This window comes from Apus apus, chromosome Z (assembly GCF_020740795.1).
Source record: "Apus apus isolate bApuApu2 chromosome Z, bApuApu2.pri.cur, whole genome shotgun sequence".
Lineage (NCBI taxonomy): Eukaryota > Metazoa > Chordata > Aves > Apodiformes > Apodidae > Apus > Apus apus.
This window is the reverse complement of record NC_067312.1, coordinates 43,953,218-43,980,000: the sequence shown is the minus strand read 5'-3', so window position 1 is coordinate 43,980,000 and position 26,783 is coordinate 43,953,218. Positions and strand designations below refer to the sequence as shown.

The window sequence follows — 26,783 nt, the reverse complement described above, 5'->3', positions numbered from 1 at the left end:
CTAGATGCATGGCAGTGTACCGCTGGGTAGGGATATGCCTGGTAGTGCTTCACTACCTTAATCCTAACAGTCTTGGCAGGGAGATGTTTTGTCCTATACTACACCTCCTTGTAAATACCTTACACAAACAATGAAAGTCTAAATACAATTCCAAAATATTTGTAGGAGAAATCATAGAACAATTTGTCATTGAATTTCTGTATATTTCATGACATGCACCAAAAAAGCCTGTTTCCTGGATTTTTCCATGTAATCATAGCTACATACCTGAGCATAACAAGCTTCTTCAATTGCTAAACCTGTTACTAGGTCGACCTGAGGAAAAGAATAAAAAGTTTTGTAAAAGCATAATTTTGTATATTTGTTCTATATTATTTCCTAACAGCTAACTTAAATACTATGTTTCTATATGGCATATAAAAAACACTTCTGCAAAGTTCTTCTGTACTATTCTAACATTGAAATGCTACACTGTCATGTGGTGAGACTGGTTAGTATGTCTATAACAGTCTTTTTATTTGGTGAAACAATTAGTACGTAATACACTGTCAGAAAATTTATGTTCTTCACTACAAGTCATCTGGACTGAAAAACAAGAGCTATCTGTACATTTGTAATAATTTAATTTACTACTGGGGAAATGATTTAATGCACTTTGTGATTGTTTAAATTAAAAATTTCAGAACAATCAAAAATTGTTCTGAAACAAGTTATCTTCAAAATGCTACATATGAATATCATGCCATGCAACAAACCAAACATAATTTCATATGTAAAGGAATTTAATTTCTTTTTTAAAAGAGACGAATGGCCATCCTGCATCATCACCTAGTTTTAATAGCTTTTTTTTTCTTTATGAGCTGGTCTGAACAGCTGAAAAGGCTGAATTTTCCCGTAACTATTTCTCCAACTGCTTTAAGCATCAGCTGCTGCAGAACCTACCACTTCTCCACATGGCTGCTGAAAGCACTGCGGCTGTGCACCACAAGAAATTTGTCTAGGGGAGATAAAACTATAGGATAGATTACCAAAGGAAGCTTGAAATCTCTGTCATGGAAGGTATGCAACAACAGCCTCCATGAACACTTGGCTTGATTGATTTTGATATAGCAGATCTTCTCTTGGAGCCTCATGACTGAACTAGATTGCAATTCAGAGTCCTTCTAATCCTATTGTCTCTAATTCTATAAACATCCTAACTTTAACCAAGCAGAGTCCACTGTACTTGCTAGGTACATAATTTAGCTTGTACCACTCTGGACCTTGGGTAGCACTGAAATAAATATTGAATTCCATAATTACTTCCTGTGGAAACTTAACAAGTATACTCCTTGCACAACACCATCTGAGTTTTGTTCTCAGGCCTAAATGAACTCAATTGTATCCCTGGTTGCTTTTGAGACTTTAAGAAAACACGGCCCATTTTTAATTTTGCCTTCCTGGATTCAGATGTTGCATGTGGTGTGATCCCCTTTCGCTTGTCCAAAGTTGAACTACAAGGTGTCCTAGTGCAGACCTTATGCATATGCTTAACTTTAAATATGAATAGTACTGCCAAGCTCAGTAAGATGATTCACAAGCCTAACGGCATGTCCAGACATGTTCAGGGCTGGATTTTAAAAACCCTTAGAGCTAGGTCAATGGTGTTCCAGTAGGAGTGGCAATCTGAATAAAATTTAAAATCAGACTCCAGATATAATTTTAACACTAACCTCCATCAAACTATTAAAACCAAAATGACATGCCTTTTGGCTTTTATTAGTTACTAAAGGCTGAGAGCATCGACAGACTTGACAGAGCGAGATTTTGAGATTTGTTTTTGCCTAGCATTTGAAATACAAACTTGCTCATAGCATTATGTTTACTTCCTAGTATTAATAATCAGCAGAGTACTTTACAACTAGACAGACATGGGGTTACTAAGCCCCGTTAAGGAAATCACCATCCTGTCTATCTTGGAAGTCTGAGACATAAAATAGTTGCAATTTATGTCCTAAAATGTTTTGACCAAGTAGATTCTGAAAGACTATAGACTGCGAAACTAAAAACAGTTCTAGAAAAAAATAAATTAAAAAAAAAAAAATCACCACAGCAGGCTGCAGCCAGGCTGGTTTCTGCTTACTCTTATGCAAAATCCAGATCCTTACCTCCATTCCCTGATTGATGGCCAGTTTTGCAACTCTCATTGCTACTGGTCCCTAAAATGAAAGAGAAAACTTATTTACATATCATCAACATCAGTAAGATTATGCAGTGAATAGTCTGCACATCAATGTTCTTAGACTGGGACCTTCTAGAGATCGGACTTCTATTAGATTTAAATAGGTAAATAGGTCAAATAGGTCAAATAAGTTGAATTACATCACTAGCAGACATTTGTTTCCAAACGGATTGTTTCAATATTGAGAAAAAATGAAAGCATACTGTTTTCAAAAGTACCTATTTAAAGCAATGTGTTTGGTTTATGTTTCAAAGGTGCTGAGCATGTCCACTTTGTCAAGCTTGCTCAATGCTGTAGAAAACAAGGCTCAGAATGGCCATTATAGGCCTTAGCAAGGTCAACTTTATGTCCCCATTATCAGAAAATGAAGAAACATGAAAATGTGATAATGACATAAAATTAACTGATGTGACTTCAACCCTGAAAAAACACTACTGCACAGCCTACACTGATTAAGAGATGACATTCTTCTGTGAGGAACTGTGGTCCACAGTGAGCAGAGGGATTTCCACCCTGCTCTTCCAATGTGCCAGAGGACAGTGAGACATCTTTGGGAATCGTCTCAGTCCTGCGCCCATCCATCAGCACCAGGTTCTAAATGTTCAGACATTGCTTTAGAAGAGTGGCCTGCTGTTCTGCGAAAAGCAAAATGCTTTTGAGCTAGTTGCAATGAGAAGTTGTAATTATAAATCAACCTTCCAGAATCACTGTATGTTAAAATTTTTACTATAATTTTCATGTTGGTCTTTCTGTGAGGGTATTCTAGACACAACTAATCAATGTTAAATGCCATACCTAACCTGTAACATTTTACATATTCCATGAAAAATTTTAGCTGTTACACTTGTGATCCAATAGAGTGGTTTACTAATTATTTTCCTTTTCTGCCTCCTATGAATTTGCCACCTTGAACCGTTCACTTGAAAAGCACGTTTATGAAAGGCTCCAACTCACACTCCTACTCTGAACAACCTTGCAGACCATAGCAACAGGAGAACAGGTAGCAATCAGCTAACATACAGACTTCTGTAATGGTCATGTGTAAACTTCTTACTAAAATTTTCATGTTCTAAAGCACGGGATATCAGCATTCCCATTTCAATTCTTTCATGAAAGACAGAGATAGGATGTCACTTAGGATAAATAAGAGTGTGACTCTATCATCAAGCTTATACACAAAGGACAAAACCCAAAATTTCCACTGGAAATTAGTTTTAATACTGAAACTATACTTAGTTTTATGTTTTCAAAAAAGGATTTACACTGACATATCCGCATTTCTAAGGAACATTTTGCTTCTTTTCGGACATGTCCAACAGCAACAGAATACTTGAACTGAACAATAAATTCAGATAATTGCTTCACACTATTTTATATTTATAACTTGAAAGCCAAAATATACATCAGAAACACAGACAATAACATGATGATACAAGGATTGACAGTTTTTTTCTTCACTATGAAATAATTACCAAATATCACCACTTAATACACAAGATAAAACTTATTATTTCTCTCCACACAACTAGAATGGCTTCTAATGTGTAACATCATGACAATTTTTCTTAATACGGTTGGTTCTTTTTCAGTTTTAATGTTCGGTAAAATAAAATCCCACAAACCAAACAAAACTAAAATAAAAATAATTCGTTTTACCTGAGGTAAAAATTCTCTTGCCAGAGCTAATGCTCTTCGGTATGCAGCATCCCCTGCTTCATTCTGTTCTACAACATGGCTAATCAATCCTATTGATTTTGCTTCCTCGCCATTTACAATACGTGCAGAGAAGATAAGTTCTTTTGCCAAAGACATTCCAATGGTCCGAGGTAACCTCTGTGTTCCCCCTAACGTTTGAAAAAATAGAAAACACAAATTTTTTTTTCCATCCATTTACACCACAAATGTAGATGCTTTGTTCAGTTCAAATATTTTAATTCTTAATTCCATACACAATTACATGAACAAACAGAAATTAAACTATCATACAAAGACATTCCTAAATGTCTTCCTCAGTTTTGAAACTATATCTAAAATGAAATCAATTGCTCTATTCCTTAGAAACACATGTAAATAACTGAAAAGAGGTAATACTAATGGAGATTCTATTCAAATACAGACAAGTTATCTTATTTACATCAGCCAAAAAGAAAACTACTTGCCTATAATCGCCATATCCAAACACTGCACTTCTTTTAAACAATCTGCATATTTTAATGATACTAATCACTACAATATGAACACTTCTAAAGAATCACAGAATCACAGAACCATCATGGTTGGAAACAACCTCTGAGATCATCAAGTCCAACCATCAACACGAAAAGAACAAAAGACAAAAACCAAAAACAAGCCAAAACTTCAGCCACTAGAGCATGCCTTGAAGAGCCACACGTACAAGTTTCTTGAACATCTCCAAGGATGGTGACTCAACCACCACTCTGGGCAGGCTCTTCCAGTGCCTGACCACTCTTTCAGTACAGAAATTCCTAATATCCAATCTGAACCTCCCCTGACAACTCCTGGCAATTTCCTCTGGTCCTATCATTATTTACTTGGGGGAAGAGGCCAACACCCATCTCCCCACAGCCTCCTTTCAGGTAGTTATAGAGGGCAATGAGGTCTTCCCTCAGCCTCCTCTTCACCAAACTATACAACCCCAGTTCCCTCAGCCACTCCTTGTATGACGTTCTCCAGGCCCTTCACCAGCTTGGTAGCTCTCCTCTGGACATGGTCCATGGACCTCAATGTCCTTCTCATAGTGAGGGGCCCAGACCTGAACACAGTAGGCTAGATGCAGCCTCATCAGTGGTGAGAACTATACTCAAAAAGAATAAATAACAAGACATTAGTCCATGCTAAAATTTGCACATTGGGGACAATAAAAATTTTATACATAAACTGAACTACAACTGCCAGACAAGGTCTTTAAAAAGCCATCTTACTTCTATGTTATTCTTCAAATCTTAAAGACTGACTACAAAAACTAGGAAAGGACAGATTTAAGCTTCAGAGAAAGGCATCCAACTTTAGTTAGCTTTTTTACGTTAAAAACTTCTTTGGCAGATCAGCATGTTCAGGAGGTCAATAAGCAGCAACTACGTTAACATGTGAATACTGCTTAGGAAGACTAACGACAAACCTTACACAACTGACAAAAAATGACAATGTAGAAATAATCATTATCAAAACTGCAGAAGTAGATTTAAATCACAGAAGCAGATGTTTTTATGAATGAAAACAGTAGAAATGGTCTTTATCCAGGAGAAAGGATTTGAAAATATACAAGGTCTACCATTTTGACATAGACTTGAAACGAATACTCAATTTATATAGACAGTCTGTAAGTAAAAATTTCTTTCCAAATACTTATTTCTGCAAGGACATGCTAACATTCTATAAATACATGCAAGAGGAATATTTATAGATGTTCAAGGGTAAATGGTACAACATTGGATAAATGTGTGTTCCATTAATATAAAACAGATTAATTTCCATTAAATGATGAACTAACCCAGTATTTTATTAAAGCCATTCAGCTGTCTTCCTGATGTTTCCTGAAAATACTCTAAATACATCTCTGAGACTAATACACTGACTAGGAACACAGGAAGTATTTTGTGCTTCAATGAGTCAGCTTTTAACTACTTTTTTTTTTTTTTTTTAATGAATCACAAGCTTCGATACTACTGTATTCATTTCCATAAAAGCAGACGTGCATTGGAGCAAATTATGTAATTAAAAAAATGCAGAAGTTTTGGAGGATTTCTGCCTTATGCATCTAGAGTACTGCAAAATCTTGATCTATAACAAAACATTTATTTTCTGGGCTGAAACTGAAGGAATTAAAAAAATGCTTAGACTCCTAAAAGTGACAATAAAATTTGTTAAAAAACAACATCAGTATATACAAATAATGTGGCATTCTCTGTGGTCCTACCACACTGAGAGGTGTTTAGCAAGACTGTCCTAACAGTCAAGGGCAACAGGCAACAGCAAGAGCAAATCCTGCTCAATAAATTCTGCTAAATCTGCAAATTTTACAGCTAAGCCCATGACAGTGCTATGGGGAAAGATTTTCCAACAAAATTAGAGAAAGTCTCTAATCTAGGACATTTTTATGAAACTGGCAAGTGGGTGACAACACTAAAACACAACCCTTGTGAAATACTGTAAAATACTACAAACATTGAAGCCTAAGCTTTCCTATCAGCCTCACTGGTGGGATTCACAGAGAATGACTAAGTTGTAGCTGTCAACCTTTATATCATCATATGTCATTAAAATGTCAGCTGTATTTTCAAGAAGCTTGCTGCTTCTGATACTGAGCTGTTCCACTCCGTTGCTACTAACAAACATTTACTGGCTTTTTGTTTTAAATACTGAACATGTCTTTTAATTTCTCAGGCAAAGAAGCTGTCACAATCTAATCAATGTCCATCCTTATACACATTTTAAGTGTACATTAGAACATAGCAAATATGTACCCTGATTGTCTTTAAGAATAGTTTAGTCATAAATTATCTCTTTCACCATAGTAGTGGAATCTAGAAAAGCATCAAGTTTGGTTTCTAATTAAATAAAAATGTTAATACAAATCATAAGACCTGAAACCATATGAGGCTGATTTACCAATTCTACATCTTCTGCTTCTTTCTTGCTTGCTATGCCTAGTATGTTTTTCTACTTAATTATCTCCCTTTGCTGTTTTATCTCTTCTATTACTGCTTTTACAAGGAACTGCTGAAATAAAAAATTAATTGAGCAACAGTATTTCATAACTTTGACCAAACAAAGGACATGTTTAAGCATGAAATAGTGTTTATAGATGAAAAAAATGTTCTTACCAGTGTCTTACACAATAATGATTAAAGAGTAAAAAAAACAGACTGTAGTCTATGTTGTTTGGCTGTTTCCTACACTGCAAAACCATTAAAAAGAGGAGTATATTATTTGATTAATATTCACAGAACAGAAGCCAACAGTTCAGTGCATAAATAGTATTTTTTCAGTAGTAGGAATAAGATGTATACACACACAAAAGCGGTAAGACCCAATTAATCAAATGCAAACAACACACCAAAACATACCCAACACACCAAAATTACATCCACTTATGAAGAAAAAACAGAGTATGCTGCAGATAGATGTTTTTTCTTTGTAATGCACAAAGAACATAAAATGGCTGCCAATGACTATCAGAGGTAAAGGAAGTAACACCCAGTCTTCAAAGACGTTACTTAACCAAGGAATTTAATCTAAACTTAGAGTACAATTTGATGGAAGAAATGTTGATTTATTTTCACAAAGTAAATGACATATTATTTCAAGGACTAGTGATCTGCTATTGCTCACTGTGTTGATATACAGCTGCAATGTAAATGTGTTTTTATCCGAGATAGTATATATTCAATGTAATAATTGTAAACAGCAGTTTAGATGACACTCTAGTTCATGTGAAGAGACACAGAAAATACAGGACTGTTAAGCTCAGGTATAAAATTGTTAAACAGTATTTTTCTTCTTTAACGAATAGCTGATTGTGTATGAATATTTATTTACTGACAGTAACTCATCAGTTACAAAATATGTACACAACTGGTTTGGATTAAGAGAATTACGTGATAAATTCCCAAGAGTCTATCCAACAAGATGAAGCAACTAGCTTACTGGAAATAGATTCATCATTTTGGCAGAGAATATCTACAGTCAGTAATTTCTCATAGTTGAATGCTCTGTCAAAACATATTGGAAAAGTCCTGTTCTGAAAAAAATCCAAACTTCAACTCAGTAATAATCCTGTTTATTAAGCTGAGTAAAGAGGAGTCTTTCTATCCTATCCTTTCTATCATGAGCTTTGTTTGGTTCACCTTAGATTGATTTTCTTGACAGGTTTCTAGATCCCTTTTTTCAAATACTGCTGTACATTTCTAATCTTTTATTAATAATCCATAGTGAAAACAAAGTCTGTCAGCTACAAACCTTCTAATTATTCAAGTCAGTAAAAAAATGGCTCAAATGTATCCTTGTGATTCTTTTGCATGAAGCTGTAAGCAGTAGGTTTTTGTCCTTTCCATTGAAACTCACAGAAATACGAAACACAGAAACCTGCTGTTCCTAACACCAAATCCTTAACAATATGATCTCATAAATAAACTAACAGATAAAATTATTATTTTAATGTAATACTTCTCAGTCATGTAAGTAATATTTTAAAAGTCTGTGCAACAAACATATTTTCCACTTTTAAAGTACTTGACATCTATTACTGAGTTAAGCAATTTCAAAACATTGAAAACTCTGAAAGCCTAAACAATTTCTGAAGAAAATATTTAACTTCAAGTTTCCAGCATATTATTTTCCAGATTAGGCCTTCATCCTGCAAAGTTGTACATGTTTTAGCTAACTTAAATCCAGGTATAAATCTTCATGGGCTCAGACATCCCAAATCCTTTCACAAAAGAAAACATGCCCTTCACCAGTACAAACTGGACAACCAGTTTAACCAGATAACTCAAAAAAGAATTTAGAGCATATAAGACATCAGCAAAGATGCAAGTTACAGGGTGAAAACGTGATGGAGAAGAAAATAAATAAAGCATAATCACCGCAAGGTGAAGAAAGTACTGAGCTGACCATGAACAGGTGGTAGGTGAGGCTGATCTCATATCTGGCCGTATAAGCTGCTGTTTGGAAGAAGACTGGAGACTGGAGCAAAGCCTGAGACAGTGGTCTGAGGCTGACTCAGAGGTTGCCCCAGGGTCTGAGATGACTGAGAAGACAAATTGTTTCAGCAAGATTTTGTAGTAGGCTGCCAAAGGGCTCATGGAAGTTGGGCTTCCCAGTCAACCTGAAGAAAGCCCTGCAGGAATGTCAGAAAAAAACCCATCTGAGGTCAAAGAGACAGGATGACCTGCTACCCAGCTCTAAAACTGCCAACTTAACGTGCAAATCAGTCCTCAGTTTTCACAATCTGTTTTATTCACCTGTATCTGTGGCTTTGCTTGTTTAAAAACCTGTGTGAAAACCGCCTAGAATATATCAAACCACCATGTGTGGGTGGCTTGAAGGCGGCAGCTTGAATCAGAAGAATGCAGTAGTTGGATTGATGATGTATAAAGGCTTACAATGTGTGAGACAAAGTGTCAATACATTCTCAGAATTCACTAGCAGTTAAATTTTCACAGCTTTTGTACAGAAAGATTGTCAGGTAATTTAGAAAACCTTGTTTATTTTCAAAATAAATAATCCTCTTGTGGATTTAGAAAGACAGAAGATGGTTTCCCAGCAGAAGGCTGCTTATATGAAATGAATGGAACTAAAAAATGCATCTGGAACCTGATTTTCATAAAATGGGCTGCACTTTGAAAGGCATCTGGTACAAGGAGCTTACTCCACATTTCCTTCAGAAGTGTGATAAAACCAACTGCATGGACTTCAATATCAGGCAAGCTAAGCACTACTTGACAAGCACAGATCTGCATTACCACCCACAGACTTCCAGGACTCACGGAAGGAGCAATGCACACACTGACAATGTAGCTGCCTATAAAAAAAAAAACAAAAACAAAAACAAAAAAAACCAACAACAAACAAGCCCCTGAAATAATTTGAGGAAGAAAAGAGAAATGCCTAATACCATTAATCTATTTATTAACTTTTACTTGAATGCAAAGAAATACAACCAGCATGACTACACACAGATACTCGGTAAGGACACTTACCTTCCTAGTACTCCACATAGGAACTTGGTCTTACCACAGAATCACAGGATCAGAGACTCAAAGAATGTTAGGGGTTTGAAGGGACCTCTGGAGAGTATCAAGTCCAATCCCCCTGCCAGAGCAGGACCACCTAGGACAGGTCACAAAGAAATGCACCCAGACCTCTCTGGGCAGCCTGTTCCAGTGCTCCGTAACTCTTACAGTAAATATTTTTTTCCTCATATTGAGGTGGAACTTCATGTGTTCCAATTTGCATCCCTTAATCGTCCTAATAGGCAACCACTGGACTCTCTCAAGTAAGTCCCTGTCCCTCTTGAACTGGAGAGCCCAGAACTGGACACATTACTCCAGCTATGGTCTCATTAGGGCAGAGTAGAGGGGAAGGAGAATCTCCCTTGACCTGCTGGACACACTCGTAATGCACACCACGATACCACTGGCCTTCTTGGCCACAAGGGCATATTGCTGTCCCATGGATAACTTGTTGTCCACCAGGACTTCAAAGTCCTTCTCCATGGAGCTGCTTTCTAGTAGATCAGCTCCTAAGCTATAACAGTGCATGGTGTTATTCCTTCCCAGGTGCAGGACTCTATACTTATTCTTGTTGAACCTCATGAGGTTCCTTTTTGCCCACCTCTCCAGTCTGTCCAAATCTTGGTGAATGGCCGCACAGCCTTCAGGTGAATCAGCCAATCCCCCCAGTTTTAAATTATCAGCAAACTTGCTGAGGATACACTCTGTTCCCCTCATCCAGGTCGTTGATGAAGATGTTGAGCAGGACTGGAGCCAGCACTGATCCCTGGGGGACTCCACTAATCACAGGTCTCCAGGAGGACTCTGCATTGATCACCTCCCTCTGGGCTCTATTATTCCGCCAGTTCTCAATCCATCTCCGTGTCCGCTCTTCTACCCCACACTTCCTGAGCTTGCTTAAAAGGATGTTATGGGAGACAGTGTCAAAAGCCTTGCTAAGGTCAAGGTAGACACATCCACTAGTCTCTCTGCATCTACCCATTCAGTCACACCATCATAGGAGGCTATCACATTAGTCAAACATTATTTCCCTTTGGTGAATCCATGCTGGCTACTCCTGATAACCTTCTTTTCTGCCATGCGCTTAGAGATGACCTCCAGAATGAGCTGCTCCATCATTTTTCCAGGGATGGAGGTGAGGCTGACTGGTTTGTAGTTTCCTGGATCATCCTTCTTGCTTTTTTTGAGGACTTAAGTAACATTGGTTTAACATTGTTTAGGAATGCAATGACAGGAACTGAACTGAAACAAAATTCAGAAGTACATATATACATAAAAACACAACTCACCTACCTGCAGATAGAAAACAGTGGCCCAAGAGAAGGCTTTTTCTAGTTTCAAAATCACACCCACACATTTATGAAGTCATTAGTCAGCTGTAACATCAGGTAGGAGATTTAGACCAGTGGTGCTCTGTATGATTATATTTTACAAATCATGTGGGTTTTATGTGTAGCATTAAGTAAAGACTTTTATTTAACTACTATTTTAAATAAATACTCTTACAGTCCCTGTTCTTACTGTTTTGGATTGACTATGACAGCTAAAATTCAATTCATGTGAAAATGAGGACCAAAAAAAAAAAAAAGACATAAGAAAAACTACCATCACTACCAAGTGAAATACAGAAAAAAAATATTACCACAGTAGTATCTTATTTTTATTTAAATTTTAAATGAGATCACAGTCCCAAATTGTGAAAATTACTTTAGTTTTTAATGGCACGGAATTGAAATAAAGGAACAACAAGCAAAATAAAAACTCCACTATTAAACCTGAAGTCCTCACTGCTTATGGGCTAGTGACTTGAATGTTTTCCTCACTTCAGTTCTCTCCTTATGGAAACCTGTAATTTTATTCTTCATAATGGAAGACACCATAATGGGAGACATTATGATGTCTCTTTTCCACAGTAGAACCAGAGGAAATGGCCTGAAGTTGCAGCAGGGGAGGTTCAATTGGACATCAGGAAGAATTTCTATACTGAAAGAGTGGTCAGGCACTGGAAAGGGCTGCCCTGGGAGGTGGCTGAATCACCATCCCTGGAAGTATTGAAAAGATGTGTAGATGTGGCACTTCAAGAACATGCCCTAGTGGCCAAGATTGTGGTTTGTTTTTGGTGGTGATGGTTGGACTCCCTGATCTTAGCAGTGCTTTTCAACAATGACAATCCTGTGATCCTGTAATTTTGTATTCTGAATGCTACATTATTTGCTATACAGTGTAAGTGTATTACCTATATGTAAGAAAAATTAAAACCTATAACAGAAATTAACAATTAAAATAAATTCATCACAAGTATAAATACAAACATGCATTCAGTCTATGTTTTAGAATATGATTCCTCTGCTAATTTTCTTCACGTGGATATTTGCAAGCCTAGCTTGAAATAATGGAACATTCATTTTTTTGAGAGGCACAGGAGCCTTAGTGAATTCAGCTTCATGCTCAACACCTCTGGACTGGCTGTCGAAATACTAAAATCAGTGAACTGACATGTCATAAATTGCAGTTTATGTGATCCAAACATACCAGGTTAGAAGCCTATTGGACAGACTGGGAGAGAAGCTACTTTTCAAAAGCCAGGATAATCTTTTACAGGGTCTACAGAAAGTTTCTTTATTCACTATACAAATATTGCTCAGTCACTACTCAGATATACTGAGGGCAGCAGATATTTCCAGGCTATACAAAGACCAAGTATTCAAAGTCTGAAAGGTTACAAATTCAACAAAACAAAAGCAATTGGAAGAAAATCCAAACCACTTCTTTACTCATGTCCTTATCAGGAAATTACATGACTTTACTATTTTTGGCTGATCTTTGTTTCCATATATTGCTTTCAGGATCAACTGAGAGAGGGTAGGTAGGACTAGAACATTGTTTTGAGTTACACTGCTATCAAAAAGCCAGACAACAGATTGTACATTTCAAACAACTCTTCTTACCCTCTGATAAGTACTATGCTGTTTAATTCCCACTGTTAAGATTCTGAGAAACTGAGTTTTAGAAGACATTACAGTCCACATTCATAACACATTTTCACTTTAACATACACATAATTTTGTGTAAAGACATAGAACAATTTCAAATGTATTTGGGATAGATTTTCTATCAGGCAGTTCCTGTCCAACAGTGGACTTACCCCAGTAAGTGCAAACTGGTATTTATTAATATTTTATTGCTTCAGATTACTGAGATGTTTTTCCTCACCAGAAAACTATAGTTCTTACACCACCATCTAGTCCATTTGTAATTCCTCATAAAAACCCAAAAGCCAATAACTGACAGGAAAACAACTAAGAGAGAGATTAAGTAAGTGATTATTCCCAAGCTGCAGCTGTCAGACTTTTACAACACTAAGGAAAGGAATTACATGAAGAAAGCACCTTTTATATTCCTCTCTCCTCCTGCTGTGACATTGCAATACAGAAGAGGAGCCACTCTTTATAGCATGGAATTCAAAATGGCTGTGTGCAATGGCACATCTTTCCCTATAGGTAGATAAGTTAGTGATAATTAGATTCTTCTGTCGCCTGATCATGCACACATGAGTTGGCTTTCATGGACCTTTACAGGTTTAAGGATCAAAGAAATTATATATATACTGACTTTATTTTCCTTACATCCTACATTGAAATTGCAGGAAGAGAGATTGAGGTAGATATGCAGGAGGCAATGAAGAAATTCATCTGTATCAGCAGCAAGAGCTAGCATAATTGCCAGAAACACTGCACATATTAAAAAAAATTAAAAATCTTTTAATTAACATAAGCCATTAAGAATAGTTTATAACAAGATAGGAAACACCACTCATTTCTCACCAGCTGGACTCATCCTGCCCTTCAGGCAGGATCATTCAGATGTGAGCAGAACTAGCTTCTGAACTGTGCTTCTAGGTTCAGCTACAGCCTGGTTGTTGCTCCTTGTTCTGGATCTCTCAAAACACTCCTACATGCAGATCCTTTGACACTGCTCTCACAGCAATCCACCTGCTTGATTAAAGTCAGTGCTAGATTTCTCCCAACTCTAAAGCAGTTTAGGAACATTTTCTTAGAGCCTTCAAAAGTTAATATTTTTTTTATGAGCAAGCCTTCCCTCCCCTCCCCTTCTCTTCCCTTTCTCCTTTTTCTCCCTTCTCTCTCTCAGATAAACGGTATTTTTTTACCAGAATTCCCATCTCTATTTTAAGCCTCAAGCGTTTTTCACCCTACAAACTGGCAGCCCTCTTCCCCAGCAAGCCTTGCTTGCAACAGTTTTTTAACAGACCACTGAAAAGGTTCAGAAATTGAAAGCCACACCTCTGTTGTTAGCCCTAATCAAATAGGGCTGGATCTTACCACACACATACACTTTAATGTTACATAGCAAAAGCTGTTAGTGTTCTGTGGAGATAGCCTATATATTACCAAAAAGAGGATAAACTTTCAATGTGTTAGTACGGCCCTTATGTTTTTCACGATATAAAACCTAAATATGATTTGAGACAGTCTACACAGTTGTCTTAGTCTCTCTCATCTGGTTGCTTATTCATCCATCTCTATTTCCTTCGTGTTTTTTTTTAAGAGTCTGAAACATCCTTTCTGGTGAAACAAAATGTTGTATTTAATCTGACACAAAACATTTTGGCTTTACCATGTGATTTTGATTGATAATTGAGTTCAGCCACTGAGCTGAACCTTCCATGTCTTTAATAGTCCTACCTACACCTAAAAATGTCTTCCTAAAGAAAAACATGTACCCTTCTCCTACAGTCTATTGCTTGTACTCAAGCCATGTACTATTGCATACCAGTGATAATTTGCAGCAAAGAAACCCCTAGTTGTCTGATCTTATAAAAACACAAGACAATCAATAAAAATGAGAACATTAATGTGATGGTGTCCTGGTTTGAGCCAGGATGAAGCCAATTTTCCTTTTTACTGATTTTTTTTTTTCCTTCAGTGAGCTTTCTTTTAACTAGCAACACTCTTTTCTAGCTAAGGCTGATAAGACATTGGAATGTTTTTCTAACTGCTGGGTCTTCAAGGCTGCATCTCTACTCTGCCGGCTCAGACGCTACGGGGAGATCTATGACCCTCCCGTAGGAGGCTGAGTTAGACAGACAGAAAAATTGGCCAGAGATATTCCATTCCATATATCTGTGTAAACTCAGAGGAAGGTCAGACATCACAGAAGACAACTTCCTTCCTGCTTCTTCTTCTTTCCTTCCCTTCTGTCCGTGGCTGGCATTTGGGGAGGACTCCATCCATCCAGCACCGTCGACCCCCAGGCTTGAGCTCTCCTGACCCTCATCACTCTCCGCTTTCTCCAGCAGCAGCTCCAGGATTTCTCGGAACTGTTTCCAGCTCAGGGGAGTGCGGTGGGAGTTGCTGGGGGTGGGGGGAGGTGAGAGGCTCTTGCACATACCTGAACATATCTGTGTATAATTGTATATATTTTCCTTTTATCATTAGTGTTTAACTAAAGCTGTGTGGTTTAGTTTTTAATCCAGCCAAGTCTCTCTCTTTTTCTCTCTCTCCTTCCCTACCTGGGTGGGAGGGGGAGAGAATGGAGAGCGTTGTTGTTGGACCTGAGTCAAACGGTGACAGATGGTGATCTTACATGCTACTCACATTGTACATGTGAAGTATGCTTGAGCAGAAGCAATTTTAATTGTTCTGCACTGATGATCTCCTAGCCTTGGTAATACTGTATATCCGCTCCTTTCTGTTTCATAATGGGACAGAAGGCTAGCTGTACACCTGTGAGCTCAACGTGGTGGGTTCAAAACCCAGACAACCTCCCTTAGGTTATTAGACTAAACACAGTCATGATTCCCCACAATATTCTGCATTAGATCATTTTAGCTCCCTAAATAAGAGGGCAATGGTGGTCTCATGCAAACATGCTGGATAGGAGAGACAACTAATTGCCTCTCAAAAATAAACACTTTCTGCAAGTATAAAATACATACAGCTGATCCTCTAGGCACACAAGAATGAAGACAGGGTACAGGAAGAAAGAACTCCCTTAAGGAAATCCCCTGAGAAATTCGAGAGTAGGGAGCAAGTGTGCACGCACTGCAGGGAGCTGGAAAAGATGACTGTAACTGGAAGTAGAGTTTCCAGCAATTCTGTACAAAGCTCCTGAATTTATTCTTTTTGCAGCAAGATCATCACTATATTTCCTAAAAGCAGGGTAAATGAAGGCTTCCTTTAGCTTGGTTCTTTTCTAAAAACATTTTGGAAAAAAAATTCTTGGGACCATCTAAACTCTGTCAGGCCAATAAATATGCTTTATCATTCTGTGTAATCAAAAAAGTCGAGAAGATTATTCTGAGGACCTCATAGTTCCTAGCTAAAAGGAGAATTTCATACCATTAATTATTAACTAACAAATAGTCAGTCCTTCTGGCATGCATTAACTATGCTGGTATACTGAGCAAAAAGGTAAACATGTAACTAACTTCTGTAATCTTCTTTTAGTCTGGATATTTTAAATTCCAGAGTAGTCATTCTTATTTCTTCATGCCGAGATCCAAATTAATGGTAAAAAATGCATCATGTTAGGCCTCTGAGAGAATAAATTCTGTATATTTTTTTCTTAAAACACTAATTTCCATGTCAAGCACATAGCACCCTACATTCCTATTCTTTTAATCATTTCACAAAACTTCGACATTAAGAATTAGCTGTCAAGAGAAAACTCACATTAACTCAGTCACCTGATAAATGCTGGCTTCTCAGTTCTCAAATTAATATTAAAATATAAAGATCATTAATACAGAGTTGTTAGTATAAAGCTACAAATCATTAATATATTTTGAAGCAATTCTTCCTAGAAGCTTGTTTTCAGTTGTGTCTGAGAATCAGGAGGAAAAAAATAATTCTTGGTCCCAAAGTGTAAAAATACATGTTGAAAAAGAAGGAAGGACAAGAATCTACTACTTCTGAAACTCGGAGATTTGTAACAGCTGGCTCAATAAGACTCCAGAGGCAGAGAGGTACTGTGAAATACCTAAAGAATCAGTACTTCATAAATCACTTTTGTCCAACTTGTTTTGGGGTGAAATAATTTGTGTAGCTCTTCTTTGAGGAAGGCTACACAACTGACATTTCATTTGTTGAATTCTTTGGAAACTGAAGAAAAATACCATGCATACAGTGAATTCATTATGAGTTCAAAAGTTATTTTTCTGTCTTACATAATATGGTCACTAATGAATATGGAAGTAATTAAGACTCTGTACTGTTATTCAACAATGATGGATCTCAAAATAGGTAAATTATTAATTAAAAACTCAGTTCACAATTCATACCCATACAAAGGTTATACTTTTCATTTGCTTCAAATTTAATGTTGACCGTAAGTAGAATGCATTTAGTTTTTTGTATTACCGTGGGCTGATACATAGCTTCTACTTATTTCAAGGTCTTCAACTTTGTGGCAGCTGAAAATGGGGCACCAACATTATGTTAGAAAGTTGTGCTCCGATTTCAGAGAAGTGTCAGATGTTTCATTCATCCTTTTGCACTATCCTTATTGAGAGTTCATCATTGGGTTAGCTGTGTTTTCCAAGCAACCCATCAGTGTTCCATGCTGGCATGATGGCAAACACAATAATTCAAATATTAAAGTTTGCCTTCTATGCATTACAGCATCAGTTATCCATTACTATATTTTACATGAGTATCCTAAATTCACTTAGTGAGCCTCCGGAAGAAATAAGTTTGATTATATTTTTTACATAATCCATTGGATTTGCTTATTCTTTTTAGTAGAAAAAAAAAGACAAATATTTTTGGTCTTCTGTGTCTCACAACTCCTGAGTACCTGATTTTAATTATTTAGGAGAAACAAAAGCCAAGGCTAATATTTTTTACCTTCTATCCCACAAAAGTCTTGAGTAATAATACTTACTAACCAGAGCAAGTGTCCACTTGTAATATTTGTAATTGAGTAGTTGGGGGAAGAACCCATGTTTTAATTTTTTTATTGACACAAAAAGTGCAAAAAGTGGAACGCACTAGCTTCTACATGTTTCCCCCCCCCTTTAGTAACTGCTAATACACTTACAGCTTCCTTTGTGCAAAGACAGGGACTTCTTTTAATTAAACATTAAGATTTTCAAATTCAAACCAACTGGTCTAGCAGTTCAGTGTTTTCAGTTAGCTCTAACACATTACCAGCATACCTAAGAAGGGAAGTAAGATACATTAAAAACTGAATTGCAACTTTTATGGTCATTACTAGTCCAAGTCTGCTAACCACCATGTAACAGGCAAAAATGGCTTTTCTAATAGCAGAGGGGTGGAACCTAATCACAGAATTAGAGAATTGCTAGAGTTGGAAGGGACCTCTAGAGATGATCTAGTCCAACTTCTCTGCTAAAGCAGGATCACCTAGAGCACATTACACAGGACTGCATCCAGGCAGGTCTTGAATATCTCCAGCGAAGGGGACTCCACAACCTTCCTGGGCAGCCTTTTCCTGTGCCCTGACATGCTCACAGTAAAGAAGTTTTTCCTCATATTTAAATGGAACTTCTTATGTTCCAACTTTTACCCATTGCCCATTTGTTCTGACACTGGGAACTACTGAAAGAGCCTGTCTCCATCTTCCTTGCATCCACCCTTTAGGTACTTATATACATTAATAAGGTCTCCCCTCAGCCTTCTCTTCTCCAGGCTAAGTAGTCCCAGCTCTCTCAGCCTCTCCTCATAAGAGAGATGCTCCAATCTCCTAGTCATCTTTGTTGCCCTCCACTGGACTTTTCTCTAGTAGCTTCAAGTGTCTTTTGAACTGTGGAGCCCAGAACTGCATGCAGTATTACAGCTGTGGCCTCACCAGGGCAGAGTAGAGGGGGAGAGTGACCTCTCTCAACCTACTGGGCACATTCTTCTTTATGCAGCCTAGGATTTCATTGGCCTTCTTGGCAGCAAGGGCACATTGCTGGCTCACGGGTAATTACTGTCTATCAGGACTCCAAGATCCTTCTCCTCCAAACTATTTTCCAACAGATCCACCCTTAACTTGTATTGGTTCTTGGGGTTCTTTCTTTCCAGGTGCAGAACCCTACACTTGCTCTTATTGAACCTCATGAGGTTCCTCTCAGCCCAACTCTGCAGCCTGTCCAGGTCATGCTCAACAGCAACATGTATCTCTGGGGTGTCACCACCCTTCCCAGTTTGGTATCATCAGTGAACTTGCTGAGGATACACTCTGTCCGCTCATCCAGATCATTGATGAACAATGATATAAGATGATGTGTTATAGCAGAAGTGGAAGTTTCTGAATTTACAAATCTGATTACACCTGTTGCAGTTTAGAAACTGCACAGGAAAGCTCAATGTATCCCAACCAGGAAAAAAAAAATAAAATTAAAAAGGTAGAGATTGATATTTTAGTTTAGATGTGGAGTGGGAAACCTATGTACGAGGTAGGCAGGCTAGGTAAACAGCTGGCCAAGAATCTAGAAACCCACAGACTTCATAAAATCCATTAATTTTAATTTTTCTTCATTTCCTTCTTACCAATTCCTGCCTTGGCTTTATGTGTCAAAACACTTCCTATTATTTTCAGCCATACCAGCTACCATTAAGTTCTCAGGTTTTTTCAGTTGCTTTTATAATTCACCACAAAACAAGAACAGGTTCAGTATATTACATACAGCTTTGTTTCCCTCCTGAAATTATTGTCCATTTTGACTCTCCAATCTGATTTCATGATGAGATAAAGCTTCCCTTGTAGGTTCAGCTGCTTAAGTTGAAGGCTAATAACTTTCTTGAGTTCTGGTGATTTATAAGAAACAGGCTGAGGCAGCATTTCACGCCATACCACTCAAACTCTAGAATTCAGTATGAAACCTGTCATGGGGATCAGGTTACACTAAGAGTCTACAAAAGGGTAGGTGTTCGTTATCTCATGCCAGTAGGAAAAATAGCTAAATGCTACTTGGTTCAATTTTTTAGTATCCCCCGCAGATTAATACAAAGTGGTAGCATTTGGCTTCAAAGTGAATGGCATAGCTATCCTGCCTAACTAAAATTAAAGTAAGACCAAATGTCTTTTATTTTGTTATTAATATTTAATAAAATATTAATAAGCTTCTGTATGAAGACAGTACTAAAGGAAATCCTGACTGCATTTCACCCATCTCCTCAATTTCAGAAAATTATAGTATCTTGTTCATATTACCATAGTACCTACTATTATTGCTGGGGTTATAATTTCTTGTTTTCATGTTTTCTCACATCCGTATCAGGTTATCCTGACCACTCACATTCCTCTAGTCAAGAAGATAAAACTGACTGCTCATCTAATTTAGCTATGCCAAGTACAAATTAAATATTTTTAATGTAAATTAGGATTTAAAAACAAATACATGCCCTCAAATGAAAGAATACACAGAATAATGCATAGAGATAATAAATTGGCTTAAAATTTTGCAAGCTTCACAACTTTTGTGCAAGATTGCACAGAATAGGTAAATTTTTAGTGCTTCACTTTTCAATCAAGTTCTTCAAAATACATTTTATGTGTATCTGTAACATCTCCTGAGTGTTGCCCCTGCTCCTTTTGTTTTGAGGATCCATATAAGAAACCATATAAGGTACATTTTTTTTAGGAACTACATCAGCTGCAAGGTCCTGAATTTCTCTGCTGCTAAAAGATAACAGTAAAATTTTCCTACAGTAACATCAAGTACCATGTTGCTACGAATGAGACTGCTGATGACAGAAGCATAATGCAACTTGCAGGATGCCTGTACAGGAGCATTCTGAAATATTATACTGATTTATATGTGTCATGGTTTGACAATATTCAAGCAAGAAAGTTCAATTTCAAAATTAATTATAATAAATCAAGTTAAGTCCCTTAAACTTAGAACTATTTGTGTCTACACAGGAGTGAACACAGCTCAGGTAATACTTTAAAGAAATAAAACTTTAAAATTAGTTCCCTCTTCCATCATAGATAAGCCTTCAGAAAACACTGGGTCTGTTCCCAACTCTGCAAGGGACTGTGCTTACTGGGAATAGCCATTTCTGGTATGTCCCCATGCAAACTTATTTTTTTACATAAGATCTCTCCATTTGGACATTGCCCTGCTCTTGTTCTTATTTTCTCATTGATTTTTCAGCTCCTCTCCCCCACATTATGGCTCTTCAGCATGTTTTTTGCACCTCCTCCTTAGCTACTGTGTCTTTAACCTTGTCCTTTCAGTTTCAGGATCAAAAGAATTCAGCTCCTCCCATGCTGCCATTAATTCTCCAGTTCTGCATTCTTTGTAAGTCCAGTGTCCTGCTTAACAGGTCCTGAACTGTGTCTTTCTTCCTCACACACCCTATGAGCTGTGAGTCTCTCCAAGTTGCTAAGGTACTCTGCAGCCAGATGTGGTGGGCACTGCAGCAGCATTGCTGAGAGCACAGGAGAAGGCCGAAGTCTTTTGCCCTGGAGCCTGCCTTCAGCATCTCAATATAAGGAAAATACTGCTCAGGCCTTAACAGGAACAAACGAATGTCATTAGGAAGCTCAGGGAAAAAAATCTATAAACAGCATGTGGAAGACTTAGCTACTCTTTTGCCTCAGTCTTCACTGTCAGCCTCTCTTTCCACACTTCCTGCGAGGATTGACCACAAGACAGGGATGGGGGGAGCAAAGTTGCTTCCACTATAAGAGAAGATGAGGATCATGACCACTTGAGGAACAAAAATACACTTAAGTCTATAGGGTCTGATGAGATGCATCCCAGCATCCTGAGGGAACTGACTGATGCAGTTGCCAAGCCACTTCTCCATGATATTTCAAAAGTCATGGCAGTCAGGTGAAGTCCCTGATGACTGGAAAAAAGGGAAACATTGCACCCTTTTTAAAAGAGGGTAGAAGAAGAAGAGACCTATCAGTCTCACCTCTGTGCCTCGGAAGATCATTGAACAGATCCTCCTACAAGCTATGCTAAAGCACATGGAGGACAGGGAGGTGATTCAAGACAGCCAGCATGGCTGCACTAAGGGCAAGTCTTGCCTGACCGACCTCAGGGCCTTCTATGATGGAGTGACTACATCAGTGGACAAGAGAAGAGCTACTTAAAGAACGATGAGGACAGACTTTTTAGCAGGGTATCTTGTCAAAGGACAGAGGATAATGGTTTTAAACTAAAAGAGAGTAGCTTCGGACTAGGAACAAGGATTATTTTACAACGAGGGTGGTGAAACACTGGAACACTGGCCAGAGCGGAGGTAGATGCACCATTCATGGAAGCATGCAAGGTCAGGTTGGGTAGGGTGCTGAGCAACCTGATTTAGTTGAAAATGTCCCTGCTCACTGTAAGGAGGATTAAGCTAGATGACCTTTAAAAGTCCCTTCCGACCCAAACTCTTCTATGATTCCAAGGATAATGCTTAGTCATATTTTGGATACCAAAAGATTATCTCCTTAAACAGAGTCCTCTTTAAAGTTCCATAACTTTCCCAAACCAGAAAGTTTGGGGGTCATTTGTTTTTTGTTTGTTTGGGCTGGTTTATTTGTTGTGTTTTTTTGTTTGTTTGGGGTTTTTTTTGAGGGGATGGTGTTTGTTTCAGTTTTTCTTTTAAATAGCCTAGGTTTCCGTAAGTTTCCACTTAAATGCCCACTAAAATTATCCTAAGAAAGTCACTTTGCATTAAAAATTTTAGCCCAAATGACTGGAACTTGTCTGTTGTATAAAACTGTTCCAAGACCCTTGACTAGGGAATTCTTATGCAAGGTGCTTCTTCTTAGGAAGCCTCAGAGAAACAAGAGATTCCACAAGCAAATACTGGCATTATGCACTGAATGGGAACAGTGACCTATACATACATATCTATGTATGTATAAACATGTACAGACACTCAAAGTACTCAACCTCTGCATTTACTGAGTAGAAATAGTAATCATCACAAGTTTTCCCATGTTATTTACATCCTTCCAGGTCTGAACATAAAAAAGCTTGCACAAAATATGCTACTTGAGAATATCACTTCATGTGTTTAGAAGAGTTAAATTGATTGAAAACAAGATGACTAATTCAGTACAGTTTTTTCTTTAATACTATTCAATAGCAACAAGTACTCAGAAGCCACTATTCCAGTGCATGAACTATCTGAACTATAAAGACTCTGAAAACTGTTCAGATGACAGAAAAACAACAGAAATGCCATGCCCCATATGTTTTTGTGTAAGGTCAGGTTCTACGTACTGCAGAACATTCTCCAAAACAAACACCTGTTAATCCCATCTGTGCTATAACGAAAACCAATCCAGAGCTTTAAGCAATGCCAAAACACTCATATCATCATTTGTGCTGAAGTGAAGCAAATTCCAGCTGAATTTTAGTATACCAGTTAGTCAAAGTGGTATTCTGAACAGCCCACTGTCTCACCTGGACATTAGCTTATACATGCTAATCTGTAAGACTGCAGAGACACAAAACACAACACTAAACAAATCTGACATAAAAAAATCAAAAGGGGATGTTTAAAAGTGAAGATATTAACACTGCAATGCAAGTTTACCTTGAAAATCGCATTTTCTGTTGGAGTTTATTTTTACTCAACTACAACCTATTCAAATAATGTTCACATTAAATGGTGTGTGAAATATTATCATATAGTTTTCTGTCCAGCTCAGAACAGCTCCAATACATCTGTATACCTAAACAGATAGCAATCATATTACTTTTTTTAAACAATAAGAAGTAAAATAAGCCCTTATCTCTTGCATCTCGCATCTCTAGGCAGACAGCAAAGAAGACAATAAAACCTCAAAAGGAAATCTACATGAAATTAACTGAGAGCATATTAACTCAGAGTGCTCTGCTGAAACTTAGCAGATCTTCGCAGTATTTTATTCTGGTTTGGGTTTTTTTTGTTTCTTTGTTGTTGTTTTTTAACAAGTTCCGCCTGAAGACTTTTTTAGGCTTACTTCCCAAATTCTTAAAACACAGTATCTATGAGATGGCTGCATTTTTTTAGAACTCTTTTATTAAACAACTAGGTTTTATTTGTATCAACCACAGAGTTATAATAAGATTATTTCATATCTATTTTTAGTTTTTAAAAAAAGGCAGAAAGCCTTACCTGCAAATGCTTGGTTCATAATGGAAGAAACATTAAATATTTAAAAGAATGGCATTGATTCCCAGTCTCACACTGATTAAAAGCCTCTAGAGTGACATTATCAGCCTCAATATCTGGAAGAAATCTTGTCACAATTTCCATTACAATCTGGTGCTTTCAATGGTACAGGAAAAAAGCAGATATTTACTTACACTACATTTTAATGTCAAACCTTACTAATTTCTAAATTTACTGCAGTTTTTTTATTAATACAGCAAATTTTCTCAATATACATTGGAATAAAAAATATTCAAGCTCATTTTTCAAAAATTACATCTGACAAGTAATCAGTCCATATCATGCTTGATAATTTTTAAGATTTTTTTGGGAAAAAACTTATCAAGGCCTCTTCTCATTTAGGAAAAGAAATTCCAAGGTGTGAACATTCTTGAGGATAGAAGGATAGAAGTGAGACAGAAGGCTCTGAATGACATTATTTTGCAGTTGAAGGCGAGCAAGTGCAAAGCTTCCAAAGGAAGCTCCTGTCCTCCTCTGAATATCTTAAAGCATCCAAAAGAGGTGAAATACACTCACATTGCTGTGTTTTTCCTTCCTTATATGTTGGTCTTCTCTCATACAGTTATCCACAGTACTGCTTCTTGAAATAATCTCCCTTTTCATAACACACAGCCCTACAACCAGGACCAGAGTCATGGCTGTGAAGCACCTCAACTCAAATATAATGATTTCATAAAATCATAAAATATATGGGGTTGAAAGGGACTTTTAGAAGTCATCTAGTGCAGCCCCCCCTTGCAGTGCACAGGGATCTTTTCAACTAGATCAGGTTGCTCAGAGCCTAGTTAAGCCTGACCTTGAATGCTTCCAGGGATGGGGCCTCCACCACATCTCTGGTCAACCTGTTCCAGTGCTTCACCACTCTCATTGTAAAGAACTTCTTCCTAATGACTAACCTAAACCTACTCCTGCTTTAGTTAAAGAACATTGCTTCTTGTCCTATTGCTATAAGCCTTTGTAAACAGTCCCTTCCCAGCTTTCCTGTAGGGTCTTCAGGCACTGGAAGGCCACCATAAGGTCACCATAAGGTCTCCCCAGAGCCTTCTCTTCTCCAGGCTGAACAGCCCCAACTCTCTCAGCCTGTCTTCATAGAACAGCTGCTCTAGCCCTCTGATCACCTTTGCAGCCCTTCTCTGGACTCATTCTAATAGGTCCATGTCCCTCTTGTCTTGAGGGCTGCAGAGCTGGGCACAGTACTTGTTTCATTGTATTATTTGAATACTTTCAGACTGAGTAAGTTAAAAAAGTGAATAATAACTATTTCTTTAATGCATTAAAAGTTAAACAAGATTATTCCACCTGCAATGTACGTTTCAAAATGTATTTTGAAACACCAGTACAATCCAAACATTAGAAAACCTACTTTGTTTTCTATCTATATGAGGTTGTATTTCCAAACCTACAAAACCACAGCTGCAACAAATATATAGACATATTATGCATATATATATATTTAAGTAACTTTAACATAGCATTAACAATTCAGTTTGTACAGAGCTCTTTCGGGCTTCTGAAGTTCTCTGTGGCAAAAGAAATAATTTTTGTTGTTATTTATACATAAACAATGGCTTATATGTAAAGCAAATTAATGAACATTACACAAGGAAATGTTAACATCATGCTTGCACTTATAAAGGGCTATTATCTCTTGAATCTGCAAAATACATCAGTGTATGACGTAAGATTTAAGTGATAAATGGAGCCTACATCTCAAGTAAATCAGCTGGTACTTTTTTTATTCAAAACAATTACTTGCATTAGCAATTTGCTGAATTGAAACTTTACATTACACAACAATAAAGACCAACATTTTGTCATGTCCCTGCCTTGACAGCAGCATGGATCTTATTCAAAGATTATACCAACAGTCTGCTACAAAATGTAAACTTTATAGATCACTACTAGAAACATATTATTTGCATCCTCTGTCTGTCCAAGATTTTTCTTCTGGTCATTACAACCCTTGATGCAGTTTATTTTGCATCTCTGAATGTGATTTCTAAAATTATAACTCACAAATCAAGCAAATGGAACAGCTTTCAGAAGTGTCAGACCTGACAATGTTGAAACACAAACTGGAATTTCATAGAGGCAGATGTCAGTATTTTATCATTCCCTTACGTTCTAATTCTGAAACCACTGACAGGGTAACTGAACAGTAAAATTCTGGCCTCTAGTCTCTTTGTTATTTAACTTCTAAAGTTAACTTGCCAAAAAGAGATTGTTGCAGTATTTCAAAAGCAGCTTTTGACTGGCATATGAATAATTACATTTGAGGTTCAACTAGAAGTCATAGAATGACAACAGTGTACTGAGGTTGTTCTTTTCTTTCTTGTTACAGGTCAAATGCAATTTCCTGAATACATGATTATGTTTTGTTCCTTTGCCACCTAAGGATGATCAGGAATGCATTTCAATAATTAGCCTAATACACATATGCTTTAACTAGATTACAGAAAGAATGTATATTTTAAAAGCTTCAATACATAATGCTGTTGTTTTTAATAAAAAAAATACGTTTGCTAATGTGGGCTGATTGTAAGGACAAGGGTAGCCACTAAAAACATTAATTACCTGAATTGCAGCTATGGCACAAAAGTTGTTTCACTTATTCCTACAGAATTCTCAGTACGTAGCACCATCCAACAAGTCACAAAACCAGTCCCACTC

The 26,783-nt window shown here is 37.3% G+C and overlaps 1 protein-coding gene across 2 annotated transcripts in view; it reads right to left on the bottom strand.

Moving 5' to 3' along the window:
- The window catches only part of AUH (AU RNA binding methylglutaconyl-CoA hydratase), a 139,614-nt gene that overhangs the window by 28,804 nt on the left and 84,027 nt on the right, over nt 1-26,783 (bottom strand). For both annotated transcript variants that reach the window (XM_051642164.1, XM_051642165.1), the window contains exons 7-9: nt 3,878-4,065; nt 2,148-2,198; nt 268-315 (exon numbers count right to left, since the gene is read on the bottom strand). In XM_051642164.1, coding sequence (XP_051498124.1) covers nt 268-315; nt 2,148-2,198; nt 3,878-4,065 — 287 coding nt within the window. The remainder of the gene's footprint in view (nt 1-267; nt 316-2,147; nt 2,199-3,877; nt 4,066-26,783) is intronic.